Source organism: Alnus glutinosa, chromosome 6, assembly GCF_958979055.1.
Source record: "Alnus glutinosa chromosome 6, dhAlnGlut1.1, whole genome shotgun sequence".
NCBI lineage: Eukaryota > Viridiplantae > Streptophyta > Magnoliopsida > Fagales > Betulaceae > Alnus > Alnus glutinosa.
In genome coordinates this window covers 20,991,864-21,010,126 of record NC_084891.1, presented here as the reverse complement: position 1 = coordinate 21,010,126, position 18,263 = coordinate 20,991,864, and the positions used below count along the sequence as shown (strand labels likewise).

The following is an 18,263-nucleotide window of genomic DNA, read 5'->3' as shown; positions in this document are numbered from 1 at the left end:
AACGCTGGGATTTTTCTGTTGGAGTACGAAATGCGGAAATGGAGAAAAAAACCCATAAATAGAGAGAGACCTAGCTACTTCTTGTGAAATTTTCAAATGGTAATGCAATTTACTGTAAGGATTGGCACGAACCCAGTCGTGAGCAGATGAAGAAGGTTCTAGGTCATAGGGTCTGCGTGAGAAGGTTTTGGATTTGTGTGAAGAAAAAGAAGACTCTGAATGTGTGTGAGTAGAGGAAGAAGAAGAAGAAGAGTAGTGGCCAGTGGTGGAGTGCTCTTTGGGTGGCTGTTGGGTGAGCACCATGTTTGTCGAGCTTTTTGGTTTAGAGAGAGAGAGAGAGAGCACATATTGTGATGTGGCAACATGTTATTATTACATTATTTTAATTTTTAATTTTTAATTTTTTTTTAGATTTTAATTTATAAAACACTAAAAATATATAATTTTAAGGTATTGTGACAAAAAGGCTAATGTGGAATTAACAGATGTCAAAAAATTGGATGGAAAACACATGGAGTGACCTCTTCCAAATTTGCGAGTAAGAAGCGTAAGTTTATGTTTTTAAAATGAGGGAGTAATTTCTAGTTGTGCGTTGACTCAAAAATTTATGATACATTTATCCTAAATTTTATATAGTACCCCGACTTGAATTGTGAAAGCATTGTTAAGCAATCATGAGAGCCTTCAATTATAACTAATTCTTTCAAGATATTGTGTAGATTAGATGTGACTAATACATCTTGAATCGTGATAAACTTTTTTCCCACCCTAGTGGCTCTCTAATTTGTATCACAACTACTCCCAAACAATGACATTCAATAAAAAAAAACTCGAAAGAAATGTTTACGAGATATCATGGTAAAGTTGAATTAACTACTTGGAATTCTGATAGTTGATTAGACTCCATCTTCGCTGATAATTAAAGAAAATATTTTTATTTTGGGCTAAATATTGGACTGTCTTATGTCTAGATGGATGTGGTCCTTGTGGATACAATGCCACAAGTCTTCGAGTACGATCCTAAAGGGTAGAGGCGTAGAGCCCAATGTGAGATGTCACACTGTCAAGAAAGTCCTTTTAAGCCCAATGTTCATTGTTTAAGAAGATGACAGTTACAATTCGTGTTCGTGTGTCAAATTTGAATCGTGTCGAGACATGAATATAAAATTATACAAGCTAATCATAACCTGATCCATTTAATTAAATAAGTTAGACTCCTAAACCTTAATTCGTTAATATCATGTTGGGTTTGCGAGTGTATTAAAAATTGTCAGCCCTTATATCGTGTGTCGGGTTCAGGTCGTGCTAAAACATGAGTATAAGACTATATAAGTCAATCCAAACCCAACCCATTCAAATAAACGGGTCAGACCTCTCAACCCAAACTCATTAATTTCATGTGAATTCAGGTCGATTGAATTTACGAATCGTGTCAAAAAATTGCTAGCCTTAATCCGAAATGACCGCTATATATGCAAAAAAATTGAAACAAAAGCTCATGAGAGCACTCACTTTATTGTTATAGGTCTGTTGCTCAAAACCACAATAACCCACACATAGAGAGACACACTACCCACCACAGTATGTATAAGCATGGTCTCACAATTGAAATTTCCATCAATATGGCCTTTCGCCGATATAATTTCCAGGAGGGTCATAGTTGCAAGTCATGAACACCCCTCTACCACCCAAACAGTTCACCCTGGCGCACCCAACTCTCGCCGTTGTGCTCCACACTATTTGAGTGTAATGCCCGCATTCCTGTCCGCCGGCGCAGGAGTTAGACCAATAATTGTACCACTGGCGCTCCGAAACCCATGCCGCGACTGCCTGAGACGGCGCCCAGCCAATGCCGCTGCCCCAAAAGATGTTCTCGCCGTAAGGCCCATTAGAGTGCTCCAATGCACAGTCGAAGCGCCTTTGATTAGCGTAACGTTGCGCATAGCGCGCCAGTTTTGCGTCCCACAGCAAGGGCCGCAGTCGAAGGGCTAGCCGAGCAACATTGTGAGGAGCTAAAAACTGGTTTGCTAGGCTCGCGTGCTGGCTTTTGTTTGCGAAAGCATGGGTGCTTGAGATTAGGAGAAGAAAAATGGTGATCGTGCCCAAACGCGTACGCATTTGAGGAAATTCTGAAGGTTTCATTAGGGAGATTTTTGGAGGGGAGCTTTGTACAGAGGCTCATAACATTTATTAAGAAGATGGAAGTAGTTGGATTGGAGGGTATAAAGTGTCAACGCTGGGTGGCACCCATGTTCGATAATGATTGCCACATTTATTTTATTTATTTATTTATTTATTTTTTTTTTTTTGTGGGGAAAAAAGTCTTGAGCTAAACTCTTTTCTAAGATTTCATAATTTGAAGTTGGCTTTGTCTCTTTTATTTTTTCTTTCAGTTTTTTTTTTTTTTAGAAGTTGGGTTAGTATTATTATATTTCGCATTACCATGGATCCACTTAGAGTTAACAAGTTTTAACATGACCTGCGAACTCGATACAAATCTAACACGAAATTAACAGGTTAGAGTCGAGAAGTTTGACTCGTTTAATTAAATGAATCGTTAGGGTTGAGCTATATATATATATATATATCCGAATTCGGCATTGACAATGTTCCCCCCCCCTCCCCCAAAACTTTCAATTTGGACAATGTCCCTCAAAACTATCAAAAATTATCAATGTTCCCCCGATGATGAAAATACATTTAATAAAACAAAATAAAATACTAAAAATTTAAAAAATAAACTAAAACTAAAAAAATAAAAATAAAAAAGAAATATGTAAAAACCAGGGGTGGACATCCAAATTTAAAATTTAAAAGTTTTTTTTTTTTTTTTAAATTGATATAGGTATTTTTGTTTTATTGAAAAATTTGTAAGATCATATTCATCTTTTTGCTGGCCTTGAGGGGACACATTGAGAACTTTTTGGTAGTTTGGCGAAACATTGTCCTAATTGAACGCTTGGAAATATATGTCAATTAAGTGGTAGTTTGAAGTTAATATGTAGACTCTTTTAAAAAAAAAAAAAAAATTATAGAGATAGAAAATCATAATATTAATGATGTATTGATTATGATTTCTTTAATAAAAGTTGAGGAATATATCACAGATTCAGACTTGTTCAAAGCTCTCATACTAATGCACTATATATATATAATATGGTTTGTTGCAAAATCTAGCATTGAGAAAATCCAATCAAAAAGCACCACCGCATACATCTTTGTAATCTAATGGGGAAAAAAAATTGTTGAATATTATATTGTGAATAATAAATGCTTTTCTACAGCTTGCAATAATTAAAATAGCTACCAAAAAATCACTTTCGTCCTTCAAACAATTTCTAATTCTTTTGAGAGTTAATGCATTATATAATAATATTAAAATACGCTTAATTATTTTTTCTTCTTGCACAGGATGCCTTCCCTCGCAGTATATTGTACTTGATTTCTTATATATGCGTGTGCGTGACATTTGGTCTCATAATAAATTCATCGAACGGAGGGGTGAAAATGTGGTTATGGTTAATGGTTATTGGCTAAAATCGCTAATCGTAGCCGCTTAGGCAGTTGGCAGAAATTGCCAACCGCCTTTGCCAACCAGCAACCGTTTGGCAAATCAAGTATAAAATAAGGGTCGCCGGCCATAGATTTAACGAGATTGTGACACATTATTTAAGAACTAAATTTTAGAGAAAAATTTGAAAGTGTATCATTTCTCATTTTTAGCTAGTACATATCTGGGCAGGCCCAGACTTTGTGCTTGATCAAAAGTTTTTACATTTTTATATAAACACAAACCCCAAATAGATGATTTTAAATCCATGATCTTATTTCCGGTGAAGGTATAAAGCATACAGAGCTTATTTATAGAAGTTTATATAAGGCTTACGGCGTAAAACGTTTTCGTTTGAAAATTTTTTTTTTAGAAAAATGATTTCAGCTGAGTGGTGTTTAGCTTGTACGGAAAATCAACAAATATTTCTCATATTTCATATTTTATGAAGAGCTGTGAGAAAGAGGAAGAAAGAGAAGAAGAAAAAGAGTTGTAGGAGAAGAGAGTATATGAGAAGGCCTTTAGGGGAGGGATTGAGATCTAATGCACTTACATGCTTATATAGCTTGCAATTTAAGCAGACAATTGTGAAAGAATCCTTGTAAGGCCTAATTATTGTCCCGACAGCCTGTGACCTACTCAAACTTGTTTGGATAGGTAGGCCTTATAAGGGGCCATCTCATAATAGCATGTCTCGTCTAGAGGTAAATATAAGAGTAAGAGATCGAACAACGAAAAATAGTTTATGCAGACGAGAAACGTAAACCTTTTTACTCTTTATGAAGGTTATTTTTCTTAATTAACTGAACATATCAAGTTGACTAATATTTTATGCCACGTCAAATATTAAAAAAAAAATAATAATAATAAACGTATTTTATGTCTAAACAAACGGACTTTTTGTTAATACCTTTATAATTAGGACACGATAGGTAAGACAAATTGGGTAGCATATATATTGAATGAGCATCACCTTCGTAGGTCAAAGATTCCCTTTTGTTTGTTAGAATGGGGATATAATTTTTATTCCTGAAAGAGAAATGTTATTAAATTTCGTTTCAAAAGTCAAGTGAGAATTCTGTTGGCCGGTTCTTTATTAATTAACGCCGAAATCCGTGGGGGGAATGAAATATAATACCTAAATCAACGGAGAGGCCAACCTTGATCAGTGGAGCGGTGAAATCAATTAGTCTCCCACTTTTGTTCAAGCATGAATCGCGCATGATCTTCCTCTTTCACTCAGTAAATGATCATTTACTTTATATTCTCAAGTTTATTATCCATGTATACGTAATAAATAGAAGGAAAGAAAGAGAGGCACAAAGACGAGAAGATAGAGGAAGGAGAGAGAGCGAGAGTGCGAGGAGGTCGTCCATCGGAGGTGGCCTATTGTCCAGCTGCCCCCGGTGGAGGGCGAGTGGGGGCGTTGCATGTGTATACAAAGTGGGTGCATTTGTCGTAACAAAAAATTTTGCCATGTGTAGCACAAGCCATGCATGACCAATAAAATATTATTACGTGTAGTCGTGTACCAAATACACCTCAACTTGACGAGTAATTTTAGAAGTTCCTCATATATTCTTTAAAAAATGAGGTGGCTTTTAAAATCACCGTTTGATCAAAATTTAATAGTGATCAATCACAAGTCCAATTTTATTTTAAAAGCTACCTCATTTTAATTTAGAGGGACAAAAGAGTGACATATAAGGGACTTCTGACATTACTCCAACTTGACACCGAAAAAAAATTTAAAAAGTAACAGAAAAAACTAAAGAAGAGAGAGAGAACAAGGTAGTGAAGGTGGTCGATCTCTCCTCTTCGCCATCAAGAGGTGGTTGAACTGCCCCTTCACCTTAGGGTGAGGTTGGACAGGAGGGAGAAGGAAATAATTGGACCATTTTACCCCTCCTAAATACACTAAATGGATGCTCTCCATTTCATTTGAAATGGAGAGGATTCGTTTCTAAAGAGGAGGGGGATTCAGCAACCTCTGAATGTGGTTTCGAGAGTGGTCCAACCACTCCTTTACTTGTGGGTTGTTCGACCAACCTTATAAAAGGCTTTCGGGGGGTGGCAAGTGTTAGGGTTTATGCCTTAAAAGCTAATTTCTTTTGTATGACATTTTCGGTTTATAACATAAAGTTATTAATTTTCTGAATTTTAATAAGAGCATTGTGCATATCATATTATATATGTGCATACTATTATATATATATATATACACATACTTATATACATGTAGTCCTTAAGTTATTATCACACAAAAAAGATCAAAGTCATAAACCGTATGACTTATAAACTATAGTATAGTTCATAATAGGTAATGGAATTTGACATTCCATTTTATAAGACTATTACATATTAATCATAATGATCTATATTAATAACAGAAATTAAAACTTCTGATTAATATGCTAGTGCGATTACAATGCACTGACTAGACCACATGATTTGTTATTTTATAGAACTACTGTCAATATGAATAACTTTAACTTACAATACTTATAGCATTGATTTTGATCAAGATGGAATCCATAATCTTTTGATTTAATCAAAGCGACATGAAATGTCCCATTGAGATAAAATTAATGGGAATTGATTATTCTGAATATCTGGCTGGAGTATTTTTGTAAAAATTTATTAACATTAAATGTACAAATATAATTCTAGGAGTACATTATAATCAAGAGATTAAATTGTGTACTCAAGGACTAAGAGATAATGAATTAAAGTGATAGCAGTTTAATTATGATTTTAATTCGACTATAGATTATTTCATGGAGGGGTCAATTGGAATTATAAGATGTCACTGGGGGTTTTAATTAATCAAAATAAATACTAGAGTACAATTACAATTTTTAAGTGGGATAAATTGTAATTAATACTAATCTAGGACAAATCATAAGATGACAAGTGTCTTAGGCCTATTAGAGCTAGTTTTATTTTTTTTTTCCTTTTGGTTCCTTCTCAAGCTAATCATTATCCCTTAATTAGGGGTTTGACCTAATTAGACAAGGAGTAATCCCCACGTGGCCTTGTATAATGGTGATAGAATTTAGGCTTTCTAAGTCCTACTTTGACAAAGAAAACTAGTCTTACCTTCACTTTAAAGAGAAATGATTCATACACTCATTTCTCACAACAGCCCCACAACAAGTTGACGTGGCTGGTAATATTTTATTATTTTTTTTGTTTTGTTTTGTTTTCTTTTTGTAAAAAAGTAATCAAATATTACCAGCCACGTCAGTTTTTTGTGGGGCTGTTGTGAGAAATGAGTGTAGGAATCATTTCTCCAATTTAAAATACAAGCCTATTTAAAAGGGTCTTGTGTAACATTAGATCAGACACTCTTTGTCTCATAATCAGAAGGTTTAGAAGTATTAAAACCCTAGCCTACACGTGCAAGATTGAAGGATTATATATATATATATATATATATATATATATATATATATATATATTTGTTTTGCATGATCTAATGTTATGCTTTCTTGATGCTTGTTTTGTGATTTTCTGTGGTATCTTATGAGATATAATCCCTACAGGTAGACCACTCCCTAACCTAAGGGGGTTGTAACGCCCCCAAAATTAGGTAATTATTTTTTTATTTAACTCGGTGGGTTACTGAAAAATTTCCTAGCTCAATTAACTAGTAACTGACTCAAGGATTTACCCTTGAACTTAAAATAGAGTAATAACGGGAATGTGGAAGTGAAATCATGATATGAGATATTGTAGTTCTAAATTTGCAATGAAAGTATGTATCCTCAAATATAAGCTCAGAGCTTCCAAACAGACATTACTATAACGATTAAATTCTAATTACCCAAACCTTACGACAAGAGTCATTCACTTGGTGTTTTCATCCCAATGAATTTCTCACTCTATTCTCACAGGACCTGCTGTTCTGTAAAACATCGAGGTCTTTCACAGTGAAAGGAAAAATAACTATGTAAGTCCACGACTTAATAAATAAACATTTACAAAACTGTCCACTTCTTTTTGACTCTTGAATTAAAGATTTATATCACGGAAAGCGTAAACATGGGTTTTTACAATCGATGTATATTATTCTCGTTACTACGCTGAGGAAAAAAGGTGGTTTATTTCAAAGAATAGACATGGCAAAAATATATATATATATATATATATATATATATATATATATATATATATATATATATATATATATATATATATATATATATATATATATATATATAGACACACACACACACCATAGTCATAGCTATATTCCATATGGTCTATTCCAGGATATTAACTCATTCCCGGTAGGATTGGCGCTGTCCTGAGTGACCTGTAATATAATACTGGTGCCTTGCATATTTTACACTACCGTCCATCACTAGCAGCCTTATCAAGTCTGACCTCGGGTGGCCCACGCCACTTGTAAAGTCTGTCTGTAGTGGCCACCACGAAAGCATGGTTGCGCTGGTCCCAACAAACATTGGATCCAAAGCCAAAAATAATTTCAAGTAACCTCTGTGACAATAAGGTCAAGCCCATATAATAAGCCCATGACCATTGCACGTACCGGTGTACCATGTCATACGATACAAATAATGTTCATTTATTAACATTATAAAGTAAATATTTCTCATTAAGAACTTGTGGATACAACAACAGGCTCACAACATATCATTAAGGAGAATAAGAATGTGCTTAGTCAGCTGACATATCACACATTTAAAAACAATGCAACTTTTGTAAATATTTACTTATCTCAAATGCTCATTGAAGGGTTCGGACATCTCGAACTTCCGCTACTGCAAAACGTGTCTTAATATTAGACAAAAGAAAACGAGAGTCCTAAACCATGCACGTAGAAATCCGAAATACGACTTAAGCATTCTAATCCGACATTAAACCCTAATTACCCTTTTCTGGACATGGTCGAACGTTCTGTATCGAGGTCAATTGTTCGATCGTTGCAGGGGTCGAGCATTTGACCTTCCGAGACGAACGTTCAAGAGGTACGAGAAAGCATAAAAAGCTTAAAACTCATACTCAATCGTTTTCTTTCCAAATCTATAACTCAAAATAGCTTAAATACAATATGTTAAACCATGCCAACGTAAAGGTTTGTGAAAATAAGTGTAGGCTTCTTGTTTCTCAAGACAATTTTCCCTATTCAAGAGAAATTAATTGTAAACACTTTATGGCACGCTTACGATTTCATTATAACACATGTTTAGGGTATTAAAAACATAAAAAGAGTTTAGAGACCAGAGTTTACCTCAAATAAAGCTGGATAACACCAAAGTCACTCACTCTTTCTCTAAAATCTCCCTATTACTCAAAAGATGGGTAGCAAGGATGCATGGAGGGGTATGAGATATCTGAGGGTCATGAGGGGTGGTCTATATAAGAGATGGTTGAGAGTATAAGGTGGAATGAGGTGGATAGTAGATAAAAATTGTTTTTGAAGTTATATCAAACGTTCAGTGTACTGGCTCGAACATTTGATGTACTGTTTAGAAAAAGGGAAAGGTTTCCACATCGAACGATCCAAAGATTCCTCGAACATCTGGTGGTCCTTGGTCGAACATTTGGTGGTCCTTGTTCGATCGTTTGGTGGTTTCCCTGACACAAAGATGGCGTGTGAACAGTGGCATATGTCTGGTCGTCGAACATTCATGACGTAAACATAAAACTTTTGGTGTACTGAGCTGTCGAACGTTTGGTAACCCTAGTCTAACGTTCGGTCTAAGGCAGAAAATTTGTATTACTTTCAAATCTAGTCTTAATTTCTTATTAATACTAATCATTGCTTTACTTAATCTTAATAAATGTTGGGGGAATTATAGGTGTGGTCTGGCCAATCTAATCATCCAATAGAGAGCTATATATAGCTTCACCCCTATTGATAGGGAGGAGGAACAAACACTAGATTTGTCAAGCTTAGACTTCAAAATTCAAGCATCCTAAAGCCTTGTATATTTGTATGTTTTTGTTTTAGGCCTCGAGCATAAAATATTTTATAAAAAATATTTTTCTTATTTTTGAGTGTTTGGTACATCGTAAAATATTTGTTAACTTTAAGATGTTTTCAAGTGATTAAGAAAATAACATTCATAAGGATGGGAAAAAGGAACACAATTTTTTTTAATATCAAGACTGATTGGTACACATAAGTGACTTAGATGGAAAGTTACTTCTCCTTTCGGCTGTGGTGTAGGAGTTTTGTGGTGGTGTTCCTTTCTTCTTCCTAATCCTCTTTGTTTGAAAGAAGATTATGGATGATTGTAGGAGGAATATGTTGGGTGGATTTTCACTGTTGGATGGGGAGCAAAAATGGATCAAAATTGCCGAATATATTATTTAGGATCTTTGGAACAAGGGATCTAAATGCATTGTAGGACGGTTGGGTGTGCCAAAAAAAACTCAACAAAGAAGCTTTCAAACCAATTCTCCTTCGAATATGGCGCCCTGCCGGTACAGTGTTGATCAAAGAAGTCTAGGAAAATCTGTGGCTGTTTGAATTTGAAGAGGATGTTGATAAACAAAAGGTAATGGCTGGTAGACCTTGGTCTCATGATCGGACCCTACTCATTCTGAACGAGTTTGATGGACAGCTAGCCCCAGATCATATGGATTTTTCGCTCACACCTATTTGGGTCCAGATTCATAACATGCCCCTCGTATGTATGAACTGAGCAGTGGGGACTCAAATAGGGAGTTCACTGGGGAAGGTTGAAGAAGTAGCTGTAGCGGACGATGATGTGGGATGGATGGGGTCGTTATTTACGGGTCTGTGTGAATATAAATTTGTTTCAACCCTAGAGAGAGGTCGAACATTGTTCATTGTAGGAAATTCGTGTTGGGGTTCCTTCAAATATGAGAAGTTGCTGGTGTTTTGCTTCAAATGTGGTTGTATTATTCATGGGCTGAAGGGATGCGCTGAGTTCAATATTCAGAAACCAAACCATGGTGAGCATGTAGAGGGTTGGGGAATCTGGCTTCGAGCCAATGATGCCTTTCGACGAACGAGGGTATTTGAGGGCAAGAAAATCAATGGCTTTTCTTCTCCAGTGTGTTCCGGTCATGGGCAATTAGAGGAGCTTCCAAGAAAGGAAAGTTTAGGCATGGAAAGAACAACGAAAGATACAGAGGCCAGCGTTGAATCCGTTCCAAATCCTAATATGGTAAATCATTCAAATTACCCTTCGGTTGGGTATGGAGGAGTTTAGGATGGAAAGATTGCTGAGAATCGGGAGAATATCCCTAGGCAGAAGTTGAAATTACCGGATAGTATCCCTCAATTCTAGCAAAAAGAGGCCATTACAAATCTGGGTGATATTCTCTCTGTAAAGGGAGATATCCCCCTTAAAGGAAAGACTGGTGCAGTTAAGGCTGGCAGAAAAGGGAAGAATAAGCCAAGGGGAGGTTCGAATAATTCATTAACAATCCAAAAGAGAGGCATGGGCTCGTCATCCAGAACTATGGGCCAGGCCAGGATGTCTTACAGGCCCAAACATAATGCAAGAGTGGGACAGGATACTCACATCTTTCCAGATGGCTTTACTACATGTGGAAAGTCCCAAGCCACTTTTGGTCCACAATAGGTCTCAATTGAAGAAATAAGGCTCCTGAAGATTCCACACGTGCAGTCCTTGATCCTAAGAAGGAGTCTTCCCAAAAGCTTCTTCGTAAGAGAAAGGACAGAGAAACCTTAGAAGACAGCGATGGAAGTTCTTTATCCATTATTTCTTTGAATTGGCCAAGCTCAAATGGGGATAGGAAAAAGTGAGATAGAGAGGCTGAGGACGATAGAGACTATTCTTAAAGTGAAAGGGCTTCGAAGGGGAAGAAGGAAGGAGACACAACTCGTACCAGTTCCTTATCAGTACACTTGAAGACTCCATTTTTTGCCTTGGATCAAAGGTATGAATCGAGTCCTTCTGAATGTTGCAGTGAATCGACGGTGGCTGTGGATCAGTCCCGCCGGTCATCATGAGTCTTCTTTGTTAGAACTATCGAGGGCTTGAGAACCCTGAGACAGTTCGGGAGCTTCACAATTTGGTGAAGAGTAAGAAGCCCCACTTTTTGTTTCTAATTGAAACAAAAGTGTATTCCCAAATGCTACAATGTCTCAAAAGAAAGTTAGGTTTTGTTGGAATGATTCAGGTGGACCCAATTGGACGCAGGGGAGGTTTGTCCTTCTTCTGGAAACCTGAGAGGGGAGTGGAAGTCTTGAATTACTCCCAACGCCATATCTCTATAGACATCTCCCTTGATGATTCGGATTTCCATTGGACCTTTACTGGGTTTTATGGTCATCCAGATAGGACTTTGCGTGATGGGTCGTGGAAACTTTTGTCTCATTTGGCCTCCCTCAGTAGGGATGCTTGGTTATGCATGGGAGATTTCAACGAGATTGTTGATCAAAGTGAAAAATATAGGGGTGCTATTTGTAGTGAAGCTCAAATGCAGAGGTTCAGCTCAACTCCTAAGGGTTGCAATTTAAATGATTTGGGCTACCAGGGGTCTAAATACACCGGGAGTAACTGTAGAGAAGATTTTGATTTTGTTAAGGAGAGGTTGGATCGAGCGGTTGCAACTCCAAGATGGTGTGCCACTTTTCCAAATGTTTCTGTTGACATTCTACCAGTTTCCAATTCAGATCACAAGCCCTTCCTTCTCAAATTTTACTTAGAACATCGGTTGTCCACAAGGCTTTTTCGGTATGAGGCCAAGTGGAATGTAGATGAGGAGTGTTTGGCAGTTGTTCAAAGAGTGTGGAATCTGGGGGTTGTGGACAGGGACCCCTTGGGAGCTGTGGTGCAGGATCTTCACCGAAGTCAGGAGGTTTTAATAGCTTGGAGCGGTCAAAAGTTTGCGGGAAATTCACGACATATAAATCACCTGACGAGGAGATTGGAAAATATGCAATAAAATGAGCTCCCTGGCATAATGGCATCCATTAGGGAGGTTCAAGGGGAACTTAACAAGCTCCTTGAAATGGAGGACATTAAATGGCGACAAAGAGCGAAGCGGAGTTGGTTTAAAGATGGGGACTGAAACACTCAGTTCTTCCATGCCTGGGCAAACCGCCGAAGGAGATCCAATTTTATTGGGTCCACAATAGATATGGAAGGACAATTGCGGAAGGGTTCTACAAAGGTTGGAGATGCTTTCACTAGGTATTTCCAGCACCTGTTTGCGACTGAGGGGGTGACAGGAATTGAAGACTGTATTCTTGCAGTATGTTCCAGGGTCAAGCCAGAGTTCAATGCTATGCTATCAGTAGCCTTTTCATTTGAGGAGATCAACTCAGCCCTTGCACAGATGTAGCCTCTTAAATCCCCAGGTCCTGATGGTTTCAGAGCTAGTTTTTATAAACACCATTGGGAGGTTATTGGCGAAAAGGTTAGTGGAGCAGTTCTGAATTTTTTGGAGGGGGGTGCCTTTAACCTCTCTATTGATGAGACTTTTATTGTTCTGATCTGTAAAAAGGCTAATGCTTCCTCGTTATCTGACTATAGACCTATTAGCCTATGCAATGTAGTATATAAGATCATAGCAAAAGTGCTTGCTAATAGGCTAAAATTGGTGCTGCCTTTTATTATTTCTCATAATCAAAGTGCCTTTGTACTCGAAAGGCTTATTACGGATAATGTGTTGATAGCTTATGAAGCCCTTCATTCCATGAATTCTAGGATGAGTGGGAAGAAGAGTTTTATGGCTGTAAAGGTAGATATGAGGAAAGCCTACGATAGGGTGGAATGGCCATTCCTTGAGGCTATGATGAGAACTATGGGGTTTGAAGAGAAATGGATCACACTCATCATGACCTGTGTGAAGAGTGTATCCTATTCAGTGTTGGTGAATGGTCAACCTTTTGGGAAGATTCTCCCAACTCGGGGGTTGAGACAAGGTGATCCTTTGTCACCTTATCTTTTCTTGATCGTGGCGGAGGAGTTAAGTGCTTTGTTATCAATGGCAGAATTTGAAAAGAGACTTACTGGGGTGCCTATTGATATTGGTGGTTATTGGTTAAGCCACCTATTTTTTGTGGATGACTCTCTCTTTTTTTGCAGGGCGAATGCCATGGAGTGGTCTAATCTCACCCAAGTGCTGCAAACTTACAAGCGAGCCTCAGGGCAGCAACTGAATACGGCAAAAACAACAATCTTCTTAAGCTGGATTACGCATTCTGAGTTTCGGGAATACTTCAATAACTCGGTAGGGGTGACAGTCACATCAGATTTAAGAAGTATCTTGGTATTCCCACGATGGTGGGTCGGTCTAAGAAGCAATCCTTTGCCAGTATCTGCGGGAGGGTGAAGGCGAAACTAGATGGGTGGAAAGAGAAATTTCTTTCCCAAGTGGGGAAGGAAATTCTGTTAAAAGCTGTTGTTCAAGCGCTGCCTACTTATTGTATGAGTGTATTCAGATTGCCTTAGACCTTGTGTACTTCTCTTAATTCATTTATGAGTATATTTTGGTGGGGGCATAAGACTAATCAAGGACGAGTCCATTGGATGAGTTGGAAGAAGCTGGGTGCACCGAAAAATAGGGGTGGCATGGGGTTCCGGGATTTGGAGGTGTTCAATTTGGCTTTGCTTGCAGAGCAAGGGTGGAGGTTGCTGTCCAATCCGAATTCCCTAGTGGCTCATATCTTGAAAGAGAAGTATCATCCTTGAGTGGGTTTTCTGGATGCAAAGTTAGGGAGTCGTCCATCTTTTGTATGGCGTAGCATCCTTAAGGCCAAGCCTGGAATGGGGTGGGTTGGAGTGTGGGAAACGAGGAAGATATAAAGATTTGGAAGGATGTATGGTTGAACCCCCCTAAGAGTCGTTTACTACTACCCAACAAAACAAATTGGCACCCAGATTCTCGGGTTAGCAGCCTTATTGATCAAAATTCAGGTTGGTGGAATTCAGACCTTATTCATAGACTCTTTGATCCTGGGGAGGCGGCTGAAATTGGGGGTGTTGTGATTAGTCCTCTACTGAAGATAGACAAATTAATATGGAGGGGTTCACCTTCGGGTATTTTCATTGTGAGAAGTGCATACCACATGAAGATGAGGAGAAGAGCCCAGGAACAAGGTGAAAGTTCATGTACTGTTGGTACTGAACGTTTATGGCAGTTTATCTAGAGTTTGCCAACTACCCTAGTGATTCGAAACTTTTGCTGGAAATTGTGCCATGACTTGCTTCCCACCAAGACCAACTTATTCTCCCGAAAAGTAGTAGTTGATCCAATTTGTCCTATTTGCAATGGAGAACTAGAAACAATTTTTCATTGTCTCTGGAGCTGTCCAGCGGCTGTAGGGTTTTGGGAAGAAGGGAGTAGAAAGCTTCAGAAGATGGCTTGTGGAGACATGGATGGTAGAGGTTTGCTGTTGTTTTTCCAGGAAAAATTAGAGGCTGAGGAGTTGATAGAAGCTTTGACAATACTCAGGATGATTTGGCATAGAAGGAACACTTTTATTTTTTAGGGCAAGTTTACACCTCCAACTCAAGTTATGGCAGCAGTGCATTTATCGATGGAAGGCTTCTCCCAAGCTATGAAGGTTGAAGATAAATCTGGTAAAGCAATGGCTGAAGCCCTTCCCATATGGACCAAGCCTCCTCTAGGTGTTTGGAAAATAAACTAGGATGCTGCATTTTCAAAGAAGACTGACAAAATGGGGGTTAGGGTGGTGATTAGGGATGCAAATGGTCTGGTGGTGGTAGCACAGACAAAGGTTATTCCATACATCATTGATCCTGCCGCTGCTGAAGCCATAACAGCGGGGGAAGCCGTAGTCCTTGCTCGAGATGTGGGGGGAAGTCGGATTCTGCTGGAGGGAGATTCATTGGTGATTGTCTTAGCTCTGGGTGCAAGGGATTCTAGCTTCAGAGTTTATGGCCAAGTTCTGGATGACATCAAAAGCCTCTTCTCTTATTTCTCGTTGGTGGAGGTGCAACACGTTCGTAGAAATGCAAATTGGGTAGCACATGTATTGGCTAAGTATGCTCTTTCTCAACTGCTAAACAACACATGGATAGCTGAGTGTCCCTCTTTTATCCAACTTGTTGTTGCAGCAGATTATGAATGTACAACCTGATTGAGTTTTAATAATAATCACTGATTTAAAAAAAAAAAGAAAATAACATTCATGATGCCTAAAATGGTTTATGCTTAATTTGTGTAAACTATTTTTCGTCGCTCTCCCACACATATGGGTGGTCTATTGTGAGAGGGCCCCTTTTTAGGCTTCCCTGCCTGAGCAGATCTCGAGTTGCCTAAACACTTGCCTGGGCAAGTGGGCCTCACAAAGGCCCTTTCATAATTGCCTACCCAGATTGCTTGCAATATGAGCAAGCAATTACACTGGATCTAAATCTCACTCCCGAATGTTTTTTATTCTCACACACTATCTTCCTCTGCAACTTCTCTGTCATCTCTCTTTTTCGCAGCTTCTCAAATTATATGAAAATATATAAAAAATATTTGTTGATTTTTGGTATGAGCCAAACGCCGAAAAATATTTTTAGCTGAAAACATTTTACGCCGAAATAAGCGGGTTTTAGTGAACTTAAGGCCGAATTTAATTGAAAAGTCGAGTTTTAGAATGGGTTGCATTGTCTCATTGTTATGCATGGCCTGGTTTCAGTACAAGCATGAACGCTATTCTCCCCAATGGGCGCCTTTTAAGGTTTTTGCCTTACAACAGACTCATGACTGAAAATTTGACCAAGTACTTGATGCAAGCATTAATTAAGCACCTAAACAACTAAAAAATTAATTGAGAACCACGGTTCAATGACCTGGGAATCATGTTCATGTTGCATGATAATTACAACTTAGCTCCACAATTGCCATCATCAATCACAGAGCATGAGGTTTTGAAAAGATTCATTAATTCATTCAGCTCCGCCATATTGATCAGTGGTTTTTAAACCAAATATATAATTCCGATATGTCCGGCCTATTTCTTTCGCAGATCGTTGGATAGCCACCTTCGCCATTAGATGAGCTGTTTGCTTCTCTCATAGTATGTATCAGTGGTATCACGTCCTCTGACTAGAGACTGCAGAATAATCATTGAATCGTCAATCAAATTGCCATACATACTCCCATTATCTTTGAGTTTTAATTTGTTAAAATTTCAAAATAGGTTTAAATTATACGAATTTAAGTTTGTTGGGTAAGTGATACAATAATTAAGGATATAGTTGTTGGTGACAGTGGCGGAGCCAGGATTCTCGCTAGGGGGGTCAAGATTTTACTTTTTTATTTTTATATATTTTTATGAAAGAAAAAAGAATAAAGTTAAATAGAAATTAATTTTTTTTAAAATATAACTAAAAAAAAAAATTCAATTATTGCTTAAAACATATAAATATAACATACAATTTATTCTATTACATATTGCCTAGCCTGTTACTTTATTCAATTATCTTGACGAGTCTTCATAATTGGTCGACAAACTGAAGAAAAAAAAAAAACTTTAGAATTTCTAAAAAGTTTAAATCACAATTCTCAATTTGTAAATTTATTTTTCACTGTCAATGACCTTATTTTTTGCTTAGCTTTTCCTAATTTAAGCCTTAATATACTATTTGCTTCTTTTTTTTTGTCTTTTTTTTTTTTTTTTAAAGTATATATTTAGAGTTTAGACACACCATTGTTTTGTGCTTTTTGTTTTTAAGTTAGCACGACCCTTTGGCCCACCCCACAGACCTTTTTTTTTTGGAAAATGATATTTGTACAACACAGGTACAATAACTTCACAACACTCCCTCACATGGGGGTGGGCCCCAGTGTGTAGGGCTCACCCCACTACAATTTTTTTTTTTTTTGCCACTTGCATTTCGCCACGTGTACGGTCACTGTACACGTGGCGAACTGTCGGCCACGTGCAAGTAGTCACGTGCGCGCACGTGGTAGATCTGGGTATCACTAAATGCACATTTTGCCGAGTGTATTTTAATACACGTGGCCACTTGGACACGTGTATTAAAGTACACGCGGCTGACAGTTAGCCACCTGTATTTAAATACACGCGGCTAACAGTTGGCCGCGTGTATTTAAATACATGTGGCAAAATGTTTTTTTTTTTTAATAAAAAAAATGAAAAATTATATATTTTTTCTGATATGTGTTAAGAATACACATTGCCAAAATCAAAATTACTGCTTTAAAAAAAAAAGAAGAAGAAAAGAACAGATCTGCATGTTCTTTTCTTCTTCTTGTTTTTTGGTTTTAGTTTTTTTCCTTCCTAATACGTATACGTACGATATACCTATACGAAACACATGCAGAACCAACTTCGGCAACTCGTCGGAGACTTAGCTACTGGCCGGCCGGAGTTTGGAGAGATAGAGAGAGATACTGAGACAGAGAGAGATACCGAGAGTGAGAGAGACAGAGGTATTAGAGAGAGAAAGAGTGATGTACTGGCCGGCCGGTCGGTGTTTGGAGAGATAGAGAGAGAAAGAGAGATATAAAGAGAGACAGAGAGAGAGAGAGAGAGAGAGAGAGAGAGAGAGAGAGAGAGAGAGAGAGAGAGAGAGAGAGAGATTCAAAAATAGAGAGTGAGAGAGACAGAGGTATTAGAGAGATAGAGAGTGATGTATTGGCCGGCCGATCGGTGTTTGGAGAGATAGAGAGAGAAAGAGAGATATAGAGAGAGAGAGAGAGAGACAGAGATACAGAGAGAGAGAGAGATACAGAAACAGAGAGTGAGAGAGACACA

General features: G+C 37.9%; 1 protein-coding gene across 1 annotated transcript; it reads right to left on the bottom strand.

Annotated features, from left to right (window-relative positions):
• Positions 1-1,483: 1,483 nt before the first annotated feature.
• LOC133870998 (pathogenesis-related protein PR-1-like) lies at positions 1,484-2,176 on the bottom strand. Its single transcript, XM_062308323.1, has one exon. It carries the CDS (start codon positions 2,140-2,142, stop codon positions 1,618-1,620), a length of 525 nt encoding a protein of 174 aa, XP_062164307.1. The 5' UTR covers positions 2,143-2,176; the 3' UTR covers positions 1,484-1,617.
• Between the last annotated feature and the right edge of the window lie 16,087 nt (positions 2,177-18,263).